Source organism: Aquarana catesbeiana, linkage group LG03 (assembly GCF_042186555.1).
Source record: "Aquarana catesbeiana isolate 2022-GZ linkage group LG03, ASM4218655v1, whole genome shotgun sequence".
Classification (NCBI taxonomy): Eukaryota; Metazoa; Chordata; class Amphibia; order Anura; family Ranidae; genus Aquarana; species Aquarana catesbeiana.
The window spans coordinates 127,435,930-127,455,416 of record NC_133326.1 but is presented as its reverse complement, the minus strand read 5'-3'; the positions used below and the strand labels follow the sequence as shown (position 1 = coordinate 127,455,416).

The following is a 19,487-nucleotide window of genomic DNA, read 5'->3' as shown; positions in this document are numbered from 1 at the left end:
AGGGGAGGGAGGAAAGAGAGCTTAAGAGGAACTTCCCCTTTTGGATGAAGTTCCACTTCAATAGCATTCTGCCCTGCAGGGCTTTCTTCCTTTTGTGTGCCCACTGATGTACCTCTCATTGTCAAGTTTACCAAGAGTGAGAAGCTGTTGCTGTTCTTTTTGTTACTATGTACTTTTCTGGCCTGGAAATGCCCAAGTTATTAAAAAAAAAAAAAAAAAAATCAATAATAACCTGTTACCTACAGGAGTATCAGAGCTTACTAACTTAACAATTACCTTACACTCCCCCTACAAAGTCACAGCTCTCAGTGAAGCACTAAAGCTGACAGTGGAAGCTGCTTGCTACTGTTATCATGTAAAGGCTGCTCCAGAGTTTCTCAAAAGCTATAATGACCACATGATAACACACTAATAGGGCAGTGAGAACTGCAGCCGGGAGACATGCGATGCGTGAACCTGCAGTGGATTCGCAGGGTTCCCGCATCGCTGCAGTGAACTGAGCCTAAGGCCTCATGCACACAGGATGTTTTGCAAACTCTCCTAGAAGCCTTACCTCCTGGCAGCAGTGTTTTGGCAGAAAAAAAGCTTAACGATTGTAAAAGTGTCTACAGTTTTTACAAGTTTTTTGGCACGTCTTCAGCCGTTTCATCCAAACGCTGCTGCTCCTGGACGCACTGCCTCTAAAAGCCTCTGCCACTAAACGCTGCTAAAAGCCTATGTGTGCATGGACACATAGGCTAACATGCTGGGGCGAATAAGGGCAGGGGAAAAAAACACCAGAAGCTCCTAGAAGCAGCTGTAAAAACGTCAAGCATGCATGAGGCCTTAGTAGTAGTAGATTTAGGTATGTAATAATGACTGAGACTCCCAGTCATTACCATCTGTTCCCCTAGCTATTTACAGACAGCTAGGGGGACAAATGGCAATTAATAAGCTCTGATACCCTTATGCCGCGTACACACGATCAGGATTTTGGACGGAAAAAGATATGATGGCTTTTCCGACGGGATTCCGCTCAAGCTTGTCTTGCATACACACGGTCACACAAAAGTTCCGTGAACTTTCAACCGTCAAGAACGCTGTGACATACAACACTACGACGAGCCGAGAAAATGAAGTTCAATGCTTCAGAACATGCGTTGAATTGTTTCCGAGCATGCGTAGGAATTTTGCGCGTCGGAATTGCTACAGACAATCGCATTTTCGGATAGGAACTTTTTCTGGCCGAAAAATTGAGAACATGCTCCCAGTCTTTTGCTGGCTGGAATTCAGCCAGCAAAAGTCCGATGGAGCATACACACGGTTGCATTTTCCGACCAAAAGCTCTCATCGGTCTTTTGCTGGCCGAATTTCCGATCGTGTGTACGTGGCATTAGAAGTGTCAGATACCCATTTTGAAAAAAGGGTTAACATTTCGAAGCATACCCTCTAAATACAGGCAATTCAGTCAAACGTGATTTGTTTCCATTCAAGATAAATGGGGACATAGTATATTCTTGATACATATTTTGCTGGCCACTAGCTAAATCCACTAGTTACTGGCATTCATCTGTACTAATATGCGATTCCACCCTCTCTCTGAGCCTATTGCAGTTGTGACCACACATACTGTATGTTGCACTGCAAAGAATTATATGACAAGAGGCTACCACCCAAATAGAGAAGCAATATGAGAAGCTTGCAAAATCTGGTTAATGTGGATTTTATAAAATTAGGACTGACAGTAAACTTAGTGAACTTTCAGTTCATCATGCAGGAAAGACATCTTCTCACATCCTATGTGGTGATGGGACAGAAGGTGAAGGGTAACCCCTCCACCAAGATTGTTGTGTCTCATTTGGTAAGATCATTTCACACTTCCTATGCCTTTGACCACATGGGCAGCAATAAGAAGCGAAAAAAAATTCTTCTAACCCTTACCATCCTACTAAAACTGTATTTTTGCTGTCTGTGGCCATAATGAATAAATTTCCTCTCAATTTCCATCCCCATCTTCTGTTTTTTGCATTCACATCAGCCGGGATCTCATAATTCTGAACCTGGAAATTCTCAGAATTGAGTGCTTACAGGTTAATTGATTACAAGGGAGATCCAAGAATACATGTTCTGATACCAGTCATGGACATCCTGGGCTTCCACAGAACACAGGTGAGCTTGGGACATTTACTAAAACTGGATAGTGCAAAATTAGATGCAGCTGTGCATGGTAGCCAATCAGCTTTCAGTTCAGTTAAGCTTCAGCATGAAAACCTAGAAACTGATTGGTTTCTATGCAGAGCTGCACCAGATTTTGCACTCTCCAGTTTTTGTAAATCAACACCATTGCATAGCATATTGAATTATAGTAGTGATCAGGTCACCCAAATCACTTCTATTAGGAAGATGGCAGCCATCTCCACAAAATGTAAACAAACAATAGCAACCATAAACTTGTTTACTAATATGCTGTAATACTAAAGCAGTTTCCTAACCCCTAGACAGAATTATCTTAAAAAAAATTCTTTAAAATTAAAGTATTAAAGTGGTTGTAAACTCCAAAAAAAAAAAAAACAAAGACAAAGGCATAATGAGCACCACATACTAGCTCATTATGAAATACTTACCTTATATCAAAGCTGTTGCCGCGGTCTCTGCACACCGCTGTAACCGGCAACATGTCTCCCGGAGTTATTTCCGGGTTTGCGGGCTCCGGAGCTGTGTTTGGCCGGAGTCGCGATGGCGTCACTCCCGAGTGTGCGCGCAGGAGCCGCCGTTCACTGCATGGCTACTGAAGAAAAGGTAAGAGTGGCTGTTTCTTCAGTGCGCATGTGCCGATGACGTCGGCAGATGCGGATACAGTAATTATCTCCTAAACTGTGAGGAAATATTCACGGTACCTAGAGGTAAGTCTTATTATAGGTTTACCTCTAGGTAAAAGTGGTGTAACAAGGTTTACAACCGCTTTAATTACATAGCTTGGCCACATCTTCCAACACAACACTTACACTGCTGTGACCAAGAGTGGAAATTAAACTTCTTTCTGGACAGTCTCATTACACTAACCATGGAATTGATATAGAATCTAGCTGCAATATATAATGGACTTCTTTCATTTATGCACATAAATTGCACTGCATGATAATTAATATGGAAAAGAAGAAAGGTAACAGCGCTCTCTGCAGGGACAACTTAATCCATACACCAGGTCCACTCACAGGTGCCGAGGCTCGATGTGTCCCAACACAGTCCAATGCAACAGTAATAAGGAGAGGCGGCAAAACTGTAATCCTTGAAGTGACGTTTATTGGTACATCAGAGTGACAATAAAATAATAAAGCTGACGCATTTCGGCAATAGCCTTTGTCTTGTCGTAGCTAGTTTAAAACAGATATGGCAAAATATATATATACTCACATACACACATGCAAACTCCATCTCTACAAAATTGGCCTATCAAGTTGGTGTCACAGAAAATTAACATATTTAATTGATACCACCAATTATTCAAGTGGTTAGTGACTACACCTGTTTTTAGCCAGCATGAGAAGAGGGAGAGGGAAGAAAGGCAATATAAAAAGTTATTTTGTCGAGCCAAAAAGTAATGTGTGGAAAAAATGCTACATGGGATGTTGAAACCTTATTACTCCAAGGGAGAAATATATTCCTTAAAGGAAAGGAAAATGTTCAAAGTGTTCAAATAAAATACTATGTGTTAGCAACAAAATCTAAAGTCAAGATTAATGGCAGGATCAAAAGAAGAAGAAAAAAAAAAGAGGGGGGAGGGGGGCGGATTCAATTTATGGCGGGATCAAAAAAGGATGCAATTTATGGCAGGATCAGAGAAGAGGGGGATTGGATACCAAGAGACATAAATATCTCCGTGATTTACAAGACTATGAGCAGGGGGAAGTCTACACATACAAGAAAGCTGAGAGGCCACACTCCATTTTGAAAAACAGACGGAGACGCAAACGTAACACACACAGACATGTGAGCTTCAGCTCCCTGGATCACTCTGATTCATCATTAGAACTGTCAGATGTGGCTGGTGTTGGCTCTTCACTTTCATCACAAGCCTCCGTGTCATCTGTTTTTTCCAAAGAAGATTCTAGCATCATCCCATCAAAAAACTCCTCTGTGACCCAGGATTCCAGAGACAGAAAAGGAAAACAAGGAGGGGGACCCGTGGTTCCAAAGACAAACAGAACAAGTTACCCACGGAAAGCACGGAACAAGTAATACAAGGACAGGTAGATAATGAGACAACTTGCAATGTCATTAATGTTGTTAATTTATCGGACAGTCCCCTTACCCCTTCTGAGGTTTCACTGCTTTCCAAAGGACTTTCTTTTGCCCCCACTTTTCATTTTGATGCCTTTTCTACCATTTTAGACGTTAACAGGTTTGTTCGCAATATTTTGTTAAAAAAACACTTTTCCTCCAGCACCGATACACCTGTGCCTGCCCCCTTTGAGGTTCATGACGGCATAGACTCTCTGGCCAATTTTGATTTTCAAAATCTCAAGGCTAAGTCTACATTAGAGAGCCTGCAGTCTGAATCCTCTGGGGGCATGTACGGCATATCCAAAGATACTACCTATAGTGGTGATACATTTTTTTTATCCTGTACATTCCAGAGGGAATGCAGTAGACATCTTTCAACAGGTTGTGGAGAAGGAACTCCTGTCTTTGAAAGAAACGATTGACAGTACTGCATCTCGAACGTTTAACAACATCAGTACGTCTAAAAGACAGGCTCTTGCAGATCTTAAAAATAGCAAAGATATTGTAATTAGAGAGGCAGACAAAGGGGGCACTATAGTGGTACTTAATGACAGTGATTACATAACTGAAGCCTTGCGGCAACTCAATGATTCTTCAACGTACCGCCCCCTTAAATCTGATCCCACTCCAGTTTTCAAGAGTAAACTCAAACATCTCTTGGACACAGGTGTGGAAATGGGAGTACTGACAAAAAAGGTCGCAGAGCACCTTTTAGTTGAACATCCAGTTGTCCCTGTGTTCCATCATCTCCCCAAGATACACAAACCTGAGAGACCTGTAAAAGGTCGTCCAATAGTAGCAGGCATCGGTTCACTCCTAGAGAGATTAGGTGAATGGGTAGACCAGTATTTGCAACCTTTAGTGACAAGACTGCCGGGCTATATAAAAGACACAGCATCAATCCTAAAGTATATAAATGAAGTACAATGGGCAGAGCATTTTTTGAGGGTCACTTTAGATGTTAAGTCTCTCTATTTATGCATACCACATCATCTTGCTCTAGATGCACTACAATATCACTTGTCCAAATATAGCTTTTATGATCCTCAGCTCAAAGAATTTATCATTATGGCTGTTACCTTTCTATTACAACATAATTACTTCTTCTTTCACGATTCCTTCTATGTTCAATGCTGTGGAGCCTCCATGGGAGCAAAATTTTCTCCATCGTTAGCTAATTTATACATGTTCTCTTTTTTCATATCTCAATACCTATGCACCCCACATCCATTGGTATGGGCGATACATAGACGATCTGATCTTAATTTGGAACCATACTGATTCCTCTTTAACTTCTTTTGTTTCATACCTTAACAATAACAGCCTTAATCTTGAATTCTCTTATGTGAGCAATAAGATCATGATTGATTTTCTAGATATCACACTCAGGGGTGACCCCAGCACTGGTCTTATAAATACTGGAACCTTCCGCAAACCTACTGCCAGAAATTCCTTACTTCTGGCCTCCAGCTGCCATCCACCCCATACTATTTGTTCCATCCCGGTGGGTGAGTTTAAATTAGAGCTAAGCGCAACTGCTCCACCCCGGAAAGTTTTCAGCTAGAATGCTCTAACATCTCAAAATGATTAAGCGATAGAGGCTATCAGAAGTGGCATATTAATAGAGCCATTTCCATAGCCTCAGAGAAGGACAGGTACAATCTATTGCACAACAGAGAGAAATCCCCTTGCTCTTCAAAATATACACAACATAAAAATCAAAAGAACAAGGACAAAAGTTCCCTTACCTTTGTCACCACTTTATCCAAAGAGTTTAATCAGATCAAACAGATTATAAATAAACATCTTCCCATTCTTTATGGTGACAAGGACCTAATTGATGTGCTTTCCAAAGGGTGCAATTTCTCTTGTCGTGCCCCAACTTTAGGTAACTCTTTGTCGCCCAGTCTACACCAAACCACTACTACTTCCAAAACGTGGCTCAGTACTAATGGCTCGTATAGTTGTGGTTTAAATACATGTAGGTATTGTAACAAACATAACAAGAATCACAAGTCTATCACCTCGTACCATAATAATAAGGTATTTCCTATCAAGGATTTTATAAATTGTAGTACTCAATATGTAGTCTACGTGATAGAATGTGATGTTTGTAAATTACAATATGTAGGATGCACCACTAGGCCCCTTCGCACAAGGACTAGCGAACACTACAACGGAGCAGCATATAGTAATGAGAGAAGGTTATCCAATGTATCTAAACACTTTAAATTCATACATGATGGTAACATGGATTCCTTCTCTTTCTCTGCAGTTCAAAAAATCTAAATGTCGGTACGTGGAGGAGACAAGCACAGAAGGCTACTGGAACAGGAAGTTAAGTGGATTTTCCTGTTGGGGACACGTATCCCCACAGGCATGAACCACAGATGGGATGTGGATTTATTTCTCAAATGACATCATCCTATCCCATTTTCAGTTTTATTGTCACCTGCTTCAGTATTTGTCTTTTTGTCCCAGTATGTTCCTTCTGTGCTTGTTTTCTGCCCTCTATTTTTATTTTATTTTTTATTTTTTTTTGTCCTCCTTCCCAACCAAAGGAAAGGAAAAGGTTGGGAAAATAGGCGGAGAGGAAGGAGAGGAGGAAAGAAAAAAAAAAAAGAAAGAAATTTTTTTTTGATCCTGCCATTAATTGAATCCCCCTTTTTCATTAATTGTATCTTTTTTCTTTGTTTCCGCTATTAACTGAATCCCTCTTTTTTTATCCTGTTATAAATTGTATTCTTTTTTCCTGACTTTCTGTCTTTTATTTCATCCCCCTCCCTCTCCCCCCCCCCCTTTTTTTTTCTTTGATCCTGCCATTAATTGAATCCCTTTTTTCTCAAGAATTGTATCTGTTTTTTTGATCCTGCCATAAATTCAATCCCTCTTTTTTGTGATTCTGCTATAAATTTTATCCCCCTTTTTTTTTTATCCTGCCATAAATTGCATCCTTCTTCTTTGATCCTGCCATTATTCCATCCCTCTTTCTTCATTCATTGTATCTTTTTTGATCCTGCCATAGATTCAACCCCCCTTTTTTGTGATCCTGCTATTAATCCAACCCCCCTCTTCTTTGATCTTGCCATAAATTGCATCCTTTTTTGATCCCCCCATCAATTGAATCCTCCCCCTCTTCCCCTTTTTTTTTTCTCTTTCTTCTTTTGATCCTGCCATAAATTGCATCCTTCTTCTTTGATCTTGTCATAATTCCATCCTTCTTTCTTCATTCATTGTATCTTTTTTGATCCTGCCATAGATTCAACCCCCTCTTTTGTGATCCTGCCATAAATCCAATCCCCCTCTTCTCTGATCCTGCCATAAATTGCATCCTTTTTTGATCCCACCATAAATTGAATCCCCCCCCCCCTTTTTTTTTCTTCTTCTTTTGATCCTGCCATTAATCTTGACTTTAGATTTTGTTGCTACCACATAGTATTTTATTTGAACACTTTGAACATTTTCATTTCCTTTAAGGAATATATTTCTCCCTTGGAGTAATAAGGTTTCAATATCCCATGTAGCATTTTTTCCACACATTACTTTTTGGCTCGACAAAATAACTTTTTATATTGCCTTTCTTCCCTCTCCCTCTTCTCATGCTGGCTAAAAACAGGTGTAGTCACTAACCACTTGAATAATTGGTGGTATCAATTAAATATGTTAATTTTCTGTGACACCAACTTGATAGGCCAATTTTGTAGAGATGGAGTTTGCATGTGTGTATGTGAGTATATATATATATTTTGCCATATCTGTTTTAAACTAGCTACGACTAAGGCTATTGCCGAAACGCGTCAGCTTTATTATTTTATTGTCACTCTGATGTACCAATAAAGGTCACTTCAAGGATTACAGTTTTGCCGGCTCTCTATATTAATGATAATTAATACCTTTAAATGTCTGTACTGTACTATCTTATTTTTTTTAGCGCTGCATTTTTTTGTCTATATATTTGTTTATTGTGCCCAGATTGGCTTTATGGTAGCTGCTTTAGCCTTAATAGGCCACAATTTATCTTTATTGAGGAGTTGAAACATCTTCACCTAACCCAGAAGAGCTTGCTTGAGTAGGAAGAGGCACAGTTTCTAAATTTTTTTATACACTGCTGTGCCTCACTACTACCACCTGGGAAAGCCTGGCACTAGAAATTCCATGAGAATGCCCTTCTGTCCATTGAAGGACGGCATTCCCATGGGATTTCAAAGACCCAGAAGGCATGATGATCTCACCTGGCCATCCAGAAGGATCAGATGTCAGAGAAGAGGTAACTTTTTATCTTTTTTGGTCAAATCTTTATTTTTGAGGGCTTTATTTTAAACTAGTTATCTTTAAAGGGTGGGGGACTATCAGTAAATACAACGGAAAAATTACTCACTGTAAAATCCAGCAAGTCATTTACTTTTGGGTTATACTGCTGCCTACATGAGGACTGGACACTGGCAAACAAAACAACCTAGCCTAGGATAACTTCTCCCACTAATAGCATGCCTTAGTTTTATAGCAAAGCATTACAGAGAACATGATCATAAACATGAGGGTTGGGACCTGTGTCCCGCAAAAGATTCCAAGAAGGGATTTTACAGGGAGTAAAAAAATTGTTTTCTTTCTTGTCAATTGAGGAACACTTTTGGGCCATCCAAAAGCAGTGTAACTGAGGAGCAACATAGCAAACAAAAGCTAACAGACCCAAAAAAAAAAAAAACGTAACTGGAGAACATAGGCTTGGATGATGGTCTGTCTGAGCCACCTAAAGATGGTGGAATGAGGTGCACCCTGATGGGGACCATCCAGAGTGACAAAAAGGAAATAGTTTCTTATTATAAAAAAAAGCAGTGGATATGAGCGAAAATCTCTCGCAGTTCAAACCACATCCAGACAATGGAGGAAATTGCCTTTTGGTAAGCTTAAGTCAGACAGAGCAACAGAAGGACTATGTTCTAGAAGATAAAGTGAAAGACAGAAACTGTCTTAGGCAGGAAGTCCTGTTAACACCACCTTGCTCCTATACAAAACCAGAAAAGTTTCCCTTCAGGACAAGGCTGCCAGAAAGGAATATTACCTTGTGGGTTAAAGTAAAAAGAGCAATGTCTCCAATGGGTTTAAACAGTTTTAGAAGCAGAGAGAGAAACAGATTCAGATCCAACTAACAGAGGAAGCTATAAGGAAGACTCCCTGTACAAAGGTCTTAATCAGGAAATAAAAGGTCAACGGTCTTTGACACAAGACAGAAAGGAGTCCAGGACCAGTTTTAGCAAGGGAAGGATATATCCCACAAAGAATCTCGTAGAGTGGAAGCCCTGAGACTCAAACTAAGTGAAGTATGCCTTCAACATCCAATAATAGACCTAATAGACTTACTAGCTAACATTGTGGGAATCATGGATTTGGAAATGTCCCCATCTCCCAAAACCTGGGTTTCAACAGCCATGTCATTAAAGGCAGCAATTGAGACAGGATGATTAATTGGCACTCAAGTCAAAAGATAGAATGATTTGGAAGAGCATTGGAGTGGCAGAATGTCCTCTATCTCGATCCTGCAAAGCAAATGTAGAAATTTTAGCGGGATGAAGATATTAGATCAGGGTGTACTGCAGTCACGAAGCCACCAGAGCATCCACTGCTTCCACTGTGCAGAAAGACAACCCTGTCCAGTTTGTTGGTCTCCAGTTCAACATCTGGCATCCCCTACCTGTGCACAGTCTGGAATGTGCTGCCCAGGAAAGGATCCGCACTACCTCCCTTGCTACGGCAAAACTTTATGTTCCTCCCTTATAGTTGATGCACGCCACTGCCGTGGCATTTTCCGACTGTGTCCAGATCAGATTACCTTCCAGCAGGATGGTGCAACGCTGAATAGCAAATTATGCAAAGCTCCAGAATGCTGACTTAAAGAAGAGATTCCTTCAATGACCAATTCCCCTGCACCAACAGGGTACCCCATACTCCTTAGTTGCCCAGCAGGATAGCCTCTGTTATAACAATCTTTCAAAAGACATGAAGGAAGATCTTCAAATATTTCCACAGTTGGATTCCAGAGCCACCACTCTAGGGACTGAACAGACTTGTCCCCACAACAACAACATATCACGTTGTAGGGGTCTGCAGTAAAACTGGCCAAATGGGACTACCCCAAAAAAGGGTACCATCAGACCCAAAACTCTCATGCAAAAGCAGAGGTGAACAACTCCTGAACTGGAGAGCATGAGTCTGGGTTGGGTAAATTTGAGATTTCTCCTGAGGGAGAAATACTCTGGCCTGAGCTACATCTAGCACTAGACTCAGATACACTAAATGATGTGTCAGTTCCAGCAACAATTTCTGCAGGTTCGGGATCCAGCTGAATCCTTGCAATCTCTGGACAGTCAGGGCCGAATTGTTCAATAGAGCCTGAGCTGACTTCTCCTTCAACAGAAGTTCATCTAAATATCCCTCAATGTGGATGCCAAATGAGCATTGCAGGGCTAGTACTGGGGCCAGTATCTTGGTGAACAGCCAAGGTGCAGACAAGAGGCCATATGATAGGACCACAAACTGAAAGTGCGTGGTACCCACAGGAAAGTGTAGGAAACACTGGTGTGCTGAAAAGACTGGGCCATGCAGGTATGCGTCCCTGATGTCTACAGAAGTCAGTAAGACTGTCTGGTGGCAGGGGGTGATGACAGACCTGGTGGATTGCATGCAGAATTTCTGAGCATAATCGAAGATATTCAGTGCTTTTAGATTCAACAAGGAGCATATGCCCTCTCTGAGTTTGGGAACTGCTATGCTAGTAGTGACAAGATCCCTTTAAAGGGACTTTGCCTAATCAGCTAGTTTTTTGGCAGAGCAGTGTTACGGCTAAGGCTGGATGAAGAGCTGGGACTGCCAGTGAGAACAGTGTTCTAGAGAGGGCCAACAAGGGCTTATTGGTTGGGTCCTTAACGACAAGTGCAACTTCCACCAAAAAGGGGGAACTTCTAAAGTCCTCCTCCAATGGATACAACACTAATAAACACCTAGGGGCGCAAACAACTTGTCATGGTGTCTTCAGGCTCAATAAAAAAGGACTTGGAATAGTGGATCCACCAGGAAGTCTTTGCAGTCTTACAGGCTGTAAATAGCTCAATAGTGAGAGAAGCAACAGGCTGATCCTTAAGTTTCAGTGTGGTGCTCATCACATCAATAAGAGTTAAAACAGTCTCTTTAAATTTGGGAATAATGGCAGAAGACTGTGACTCCTCAGAGGCAAGTTCATCTATCAAGCTTTTCCATGAAAGACTACATCCAAAAAGGCAGAGAAGCCGACCGACAGAGCTAGGAAAGATTCTGAAGACAAGACAGACTCAGGATAAGATGGCAACATGATTCCAGGCTGCAAATGTTGACCTCATCAGTGGGCATGCTGAAAGCAACCACAGAACGGCAAGACCTCAAACCCAGACAGCTGTCAGCAGTTAGGGTTCAGGTGACCAGGGGGTGATTACAGTCACTCTAGGCAGGCAATAGGAAAGGACTGAAGATCACAGTTCCACTTCGCACCCTGGTTCCACTCTGTATAGCAACAGCAGCAGCAGCAACAGCATGGAGATGAGAGCGTGGAAAGAGATAGCGTTGGCACATGTGCCACACTCCACCCGGTGGATGACATAATTGCTCAGTCCCTCAGTGTAAAGCCCTTCCACAATGGGAACCACTTTATTCTGCTGTAGCCAATGACAGGTCGACTTGGCCTTGTGTTTTGGATCATTGTCATGTTGGAATGTCCACATACGTCCAAAGCACAGCTTCCTTGCTGATGAATGCAAATTTCTTCCAGTATTTTTTGATAACATACTGCATTCATCTTGCCATCAATTTTGATCAAATTTCCTGTTCCTTTGTAGCTCACACATCCCCAAAAGATCAGCGATCCACACACCTCCATGTTTCACAGTAGGAATGATGTGCCAAAAAGCTAAATTTTGGTCTCATCACTAAAAATGACTTTGTGCCAGAAGGTTTGAGGCTTGTCTCTGTGCTGTTTGGCGTATTGTAAGCGGGATACTTTGTGGCATTTGCGTAGTAATGGCTTTCTTCTGGCAACTTGACCATGCAGCCCATCATTCTTCAAGTGCCTCCTAATTGTGCATCTTGAAACAGCCACACCACATGTTTTCAGAGAGTCCTGTATTTTACCTGAAGTTATTTGTGTGTTTTTCTTTGCATCCCAAACAATTTTCCTGGCAGTTGTGGCTGAAATTTAAGTTGGTCTACCTGACCGTGGTTTGGTTTCAACAGAACCCCTCATTTTCCACTTTTTGATTAGAGTTTTAACACTGCTGATGGGCATTCTCAATTTTTTGGATATCTTTTTATATCCCTTTGCTCTTTTATACAGTTCAACTACCTTTTCCCACAGATCCTTTGACAATTATTTTGCTTTCCCCATGATTTAGAATCCAGAAATGTCAGTGCAGCACTGTGGGCTGAAAGATGCAAGTGTCTGTCAGGAGTCCAGAAACTCAGTGACCTTTTACACACATACACAAATTACAAGCAAACAGATCACAGGTGAGGATGGTTACCTTTAATAGCCATTCAAACCCCTTTCTGTCAACTTGTGTGCATGTTATCAGGCAAAAATCACCAGGGTATGTAAACTTTTGATCAGGGTCATTTGGCTAGTTTCTGTTGCCATTATGATTTAAAAAGGGTAAACACAGATGATTGATAATACATGGTTTCAGCCAAACACTAACCATGAGTGAAAGAAAAGTTTTTGTGTTATCATTCATATTCTCTGAAAAATGGCCAAGAAATCATAAATTCTGCCAGGGTATGTAAACGTATAAGCACAACTGTAAGGTCAATTATGTAGTTTCCGATGTTCAGCCCATTTGGCATACCCATGTAGTGAGTCTTCAGAGACAAGGCATGCGCTGGGGCAGCACCAATGGTTCTGGACCGGAAAAAGCATTCTGCAGCTAACTTATTAATGATACAGGCTCTGTAAAGCACCTTATGTGGAACCCAGTGCCTTAAGATTATTTTCATGTTAGCCCCGCAACAACAAGAACAGTGGAGCCTGAATGTGGCAATCCAAAAACAGGCCACTTCCGGAGACAAGTTCTAGCAGTGATCCAGAGAATCTTGACTGAAGAGGTACATATACACGAACAGTAAGATACAGTAAGAAGGGAGCTCTAGCGTAAAACTCCTGTCTTTTTTCCAAGCCTAGGGGGGGGGCACCGGTATAGTGTACAGCCAGCCACAAAAGTGAATGGCTGTAAGCACTTGTGCATCAGTATTTACCCACACATTTATGTGTGACGCATTTCGGGAAAGCGAGTACAAACGTCCATAGCTGGGTATATGCGCCACCTGCAGCTAACTAGGTGCAGGAAAACATTGGGAGTTTTACGCTAGAGAACATTTGTGTCTGTAAACATCCGTGTGCACGAGCCCCAATAGATCTGTGATACACACATTTTTTATATAAACATGCACTCAGACCTGTGCATTTCTACACATGGCATCCCACTAAGGCTGGCCATACACGGTTCGAATCCAGGCCACTATAGCAGGAAAAGGCCCAGATTCGAACATTAATGGGCAGGCTGAATGTACTAAATGTAACAAGTTGACTGATCGATCGACTCGAGTACAACCAGCCTGCCAGATTCACTTGCAAATATCGCTAGCTGCTACTATAGCAGCTAGCTATAATCACTGTCTTCTCCCAGAAGGAAGGCTTCCCCTGCTAGCCCCCCTGCTGTGAGCAGACAATGTCTCGGCAGGAGGGATTCCCCTGTCAGCACTGTCTGTGTTGATGGGGGAATCATGTGAATTTTTTTCCTGCAACCCTTGGTTGCGGGAAATAAATTTGCACCATGTATGGTCTGCCTTACTCCCAAAATACAAACTCAAAATGTACATGATATGCAAACTATATTTGCTAAGGTTTGATTATAATATTTTAGTTTAACAAATATAAGAAAAACCATAAAGGCAGAAAATCCAAATTACATATCGGGATTCAATATTAACCCCTTGATTCCTCCTATGATATCATCACTGAGAGAGTTACCAAGACAAAGTTTCTGCTCCACAAAGTCAACATTTCCTAAAGAGATTCGTGAATAAACTTCTGTTGCAATGATTTATCCCTTTTGGATTAATGATTGTAAAATAAACGTGCTTATCTCAGGCACCCAAGAAATATCATAAACAGTCCTCTCTTTTCAATTAATCTTCCTTGCTTGAGATTATGAGTCTATCAACAAGCCAAAGAACTCCCAGCGCCGGCTTCCTGTTGCAAGAATGAGTGATGAGCTCACTAATGCATCACTAAGTAAAGCTGGGGCCTTGTTATGCCAGAGCAGCAAATAACTTCTGCCGTGCAATCCCTGCTTTGTGTTTATTGCACTCTACATAAGATTAACCCTTTTACGGATAAAGATAAATGCATGAAAATCCACAGCAAACCAGAAGAATGTGAGGAAACATAAAGGATATAATGAAAAATCCAATCAGTTATTGTAAAAGAAACTGTAAAGCCCCGTACACACGATCGTATTTTTCCGACAACAAAACCGTGGATTTTTTTCCGAAGGATGTTGGCTCAAACTTGCCTTGCATACACACGGTCACACAAATGTTGGCCCAAAATTCCGAACGTGAGAACGCGGTGACATACAAGGGAAAAAAGGAAGTTCAATAGTCAGTGCAGCTCCTTCTGCTTGATTCCGAGCATGCGTGAACTTTTGTGCAACGGACTTGTGTACACACGATCAGAAATTCCGACAAGTTTTGTTGGCGGAAAATTTGAGAACCTGCTCTCAAACATTTGTGGGCGGAAATTTCGACAGCAAATGTTCGATGGAGCATACATACGGTTGGACTTTCCAACAACAAGCTCACATCCAACATTTGTTGTCGGAAAATCCGATCGTGTGTACGGGACATAAGAAACAAATTATGTATGCATATGTGTCTTTAATGCAAGTATTTTACTGATCATTACGCAGGAACTTCTCTCCTAGAAAACGTGTAGTAACATCAGTAAAATGTTTCTGTCTGTGTGAATGAGGCCTTAGAGAGAGGAAAATTATATAGCAGATTGCATATCATAACTATGTGATTAGATTTATGTAGAGTTAAAGCTCCCTCTAGTGCTCATCCCTTCTAGCTAGCCTAATGATTCCTTTCTTATATGCATAACAGAAATGACTCAAAACCAATGTAGATACAATGTAATTGGGCTGCAATGCTGGCTCATGAAACATGGTGATGATGTAAGGCATCACCATCATCTCCCAGTTGTGCCTCCCGACACAGTGCCCGGGAGGTATGGATATCCAATGCACGCACCCCACATCCATTCCTTTTCGACTCACTCCCCTAATGCACCCTTCAGCACTTTAGCATCATAACATACCAAGTCAAACTTTCATAAAATGCTGAAAATTAAACACACTTAAAGTGATACTAAGGGCTCATGCACACAGGACGCTTTTACAGCTGCTGTTAGGGGCGTCTGACGTTTTTTTTTTTTTTAACTGCCTCTAAAGGCCCCTCCATGTTGGCCTATGTATCCACGCACACATAAACTGTCAGAGGCATTTGGAGGCATTGGCGTTTAGGAGCAGTAAAAAAAAAAATGACAGCCTATGCTTCCAGGAGCAGTAAAAACGAGTTGTAAAAATTAAAAACGTCCCCTTAATGCTGCTAAACGCCGTAACAAGCTGTTAGCCACGTTTGGCTTAGACGTTTTTACATTATAGGGAGCGGTTTTACTGAAAAAAAGCCAAAAAACGCTAATGCCAAATGACAAGAAAAAATGCCCATAAACATTATTCAAAAACACGGCTAACAGCACGTTTTTAACGCTGCTTTTTCCTGGCAGCAGCGCTGGCGGTTTTTTAAACGTCCTGTGTGCATGAACCCTTAACGTTCTTTTTTTTGCCTTTAAAATGGCTGTGATTAACAGCTGCAGGAGCCTGCTGTCTCTAAGCCAATGAGGAGTGAGAGACTGGAGAGAGCCTCGGCTCTCATATACATCACTGGATTGAGATCAGGCTCAGGTAAGAATAAGTGGGGGGCCACGTGTACAAGGTATTTTTTTTTCATGCATAGAATGCATGAAGGTAAAAAAAAAAAAAAAACCTTTAACCTTTCCAATCACTTTAAGCAGCAAAATAGTGAAGTACAACTACTCAGCCATAATTTATAAATGTGCTCCCAAAAAGTCTGAGTCATTCATTACTTTAATAACTGCATTAACACAATATAAATCCTGAAAGTATCACCTGTTTGGAAGGTTTGTGGGTTCCATGGGTTCCTCTCTTAGGTTTTCCACATGGCCACTTGGATTTCCCTGCAAAAAACAAAGAAATGTCAGTGTCACAATGTATTAGAGTCAGATGTGCTTAGCAAGTCTGCATTAGAATCGTTTTTAATAACTGCTTCAATAATTACCATCATCTTTATTTAACACTTTAGTTTTATGATTACTTTTACTTTCATTGAAACTTTATGATGTTAATTTAAACTTTTAAAGTTTTGTTTTTTCACTGACAGAACCATGTGAAAGGCTAAGAACGCAGAGCACAATACACTATTATAAGCAGTTATCCTTGTCCAAGACAGGCTAAACTGTTGATATGTTGAATTGCTAAATCACACAAAGTGTTGAGAGGAACTTATCAACGGTTGATTATAAATGGGCACATAAGAGAACATATGCCAGAAAGACTTGATGCCAGTGGACATCAAGCAAAATTTGGTCTTCAGGCTAGATCAGATCTGTTTTCATAGCACAACTCACTCATACCATCAGTAACAGGTTGTGTAAAGCAGGTTTTCGATCTCATCCTGCATCGATTACCTGTAAACATGGCCATACTCAGTATGTTCTCAACCCAGTCTGTTACTTCTCAAGCCCGTCTTTGCCAAGCTCAATGCCAAATCCTTGCAAATAACTGCAGACTTTGTAAAAAGTAACTGGACAACTGAATCAAACTGCTGTCCAAAGAAAATATTGGAAATGATCATGTTCAGAGCGCCACACATTGGCTATTCCTGGAGCATAAGTTTTGGTGGCCTTCAGGTATGAGGCAAGGCCTAAAATGGTTGTACAACCCCTGGCAAAAATTATGGAATCACCAGTCCCTGAGGATGTTCCTTCAGTTGTTTATTGTTGTAGAAAAAAAGCAGATCACAGACATGGCCAAAAACTAAAGGCATTTCAAATGGCAACTTTCTGGCTTTAAGAAACACTAAAAGAAATCAAGAAAAATAATTGTGGTGGCCAGTAACAGTTAGATTTATAGAACAAGCACAGGGAATAAATTATGGAATCACTCAATTCCGAGGAAAAAATTATGGAATTACCCTGTAAATTTTCATTACAAACATTAACACCTGCATCAGATTAAATCTGCTTGTTAGTATGTAGGTAAAGAGGGTAAATCATCACGGAGTGTTGCACAAGATGTTGGTTGTTCACAGTCGGCTGTGTCTAAAACATGGACCAAATACAAACAACATGGGAAGGTGGTTAAAGGCAAGCATACTGGTAGACCAAGGAAGACATCAAAGCGTCAGGACAGAAAACTTAAAGCAATATGCCTTGAAAACAGAAAATGTACAACAAAACAAATGAGGAACAAATGGGAGGAAACTGGAGTCAACATCTGTGACCGAACTGTAAGAAACCGCCTAAAGGAAATGGGATTTACATATAGAAAAGCTAAAAGAAAGCCATCTCTAACACCTAAACACAAAAAAACAAGGTTACAATGGGCTAAGGAAAGGCAATCGTGGACTGTGGATGATTGAATGAAAGTCATATTCAGTGATGAATCTCAAATCTGCATTGGGCAAGGTGATGATGCTGGAACTTTTCTTTGGTGCCATTCCAATGAGATTTATGCAGACGACTGTCTAAAGAAAACATGCAAATTTCCACAGTCAATTATGATATGGGGCTGCATGTCAGGTAAAGGCACTGGGGGGATGGCTGTCATTAAATCTTCAATAAATGCACAGGTTTACATTGAAATTTTGGACACTTTTCTTATCCCATCTATTGAAAGGATGTTTGGGGATGATGAAATCATTTATCAAGATGATAATGCATCTTGCCATAGAGCAAAAACTGTGAAAAAATTCCTTGAAGAAAGACACATAAGGTCAATGTCATGGCCTGCAAACAGTCCGGATCTCAATCCAATTGAAAATCTGTGGTGGAAGTTAAAGAAAATGGTCCATGACAAAGCTCCAACCTGCAAAGATGATTGGGCAACAGCAATCAGAGAAGGCTGAAGCCAGATTGATGAAGAGTACTGTTTATCACTCATTAAGTCAATGCCTCAGAGACTGCAAGCAGTTATAAAAGCCAGAGGTGGTGCAATAAAGTACTAGTGACGTGTTGGAGTGTTATTTTGTTTGTTTGTTTTTCGTGATTCCATATTTTTTTCCTCAGAATTGAGTGATTCCATAATTTATTCCCTGTGCTTGTTCTATAAATCTAACTGTTACTGGCCACCACAATTATTTTTCTTGATTTCTTTTAGTGTTTCTTAAAGCCAGAAAGTCGCCATTTGAAATGCCTTTAGTTTTTGGCCATGTCTGTGATCTGCTTTTTTTCTACAACAATAAACAACTGAAGCAACATCCTCAGGATAATTTTTGCCAGGGGTTGTAGATGAATCTACTATGTAGGCTGATGGTATACTGAAAGCGATAAACATTGTAGTCATACCACCCGTATGTTAACATGAGAAAGTCTTTTTTTCAGCAAGCCCGACAAGTGAAGGTTTCACTAAATGTAACTGAATGAATCAAATCAAATTGTTTCAGATCGTTAGAAAGTATAATCCCCCAATTCCCATCCTGCAGCCCTTTAGTATATGATGTGTGGCCCTTAGACCTTAGCAGTCTGTATGGGGAACATTAGGATAATAGCATTGATTAGGGATGCACTGATACTAGCATCGGTATCGGTGCCAATACCAGGCATTTGGGCGAGTATCGGTACTCGCCCAAATGCTTTCCAATACCAAAACTGATAGTAGAGCACTTCCGCCCGCTCCTGACATTTCCCCTGGCCAGCGGTCACAATACCTGATGGGGTGTATGTTAAAAAGCTGTCATTTCTGGGTGCGCCGGTAGTTGCCGACTCTGTCCATCAATCCGGCATCCATTTGGCTCACCACCCACCCCCAGGAACTCTAGGGTTAGAGGCAGCCATTCATTCCAAC

General features: G+C 41.0%; 1 protein-coding gene across 6 annotated transcripts in view; it reads right to left on the bottom strand.

Moving 5' to 3' along the window:
* The window catches only part of SCAPER (S-phase cyclin A associated protein in the ER), a 500,548-nt gene that overhangs the window by 403,536 nt on the left and 77,525 nt on the right, over window positions 1–19,487 (bottom strand). For all 6 annotated transcript variants that reach the window (XM_073619203.1, XM_073619204.1, XM_073619198.1 and 3 more), the window contains one exon: window positions 16,533–16,600. In XM_073619203.1, the coding sequence (XP_073475304.1) occupies window positions 16,533–16,600 (68 nt within the window). The remainder of the gene's footprint in view (window positions 1–16,532; window positions 16,601–19,487) is intronic.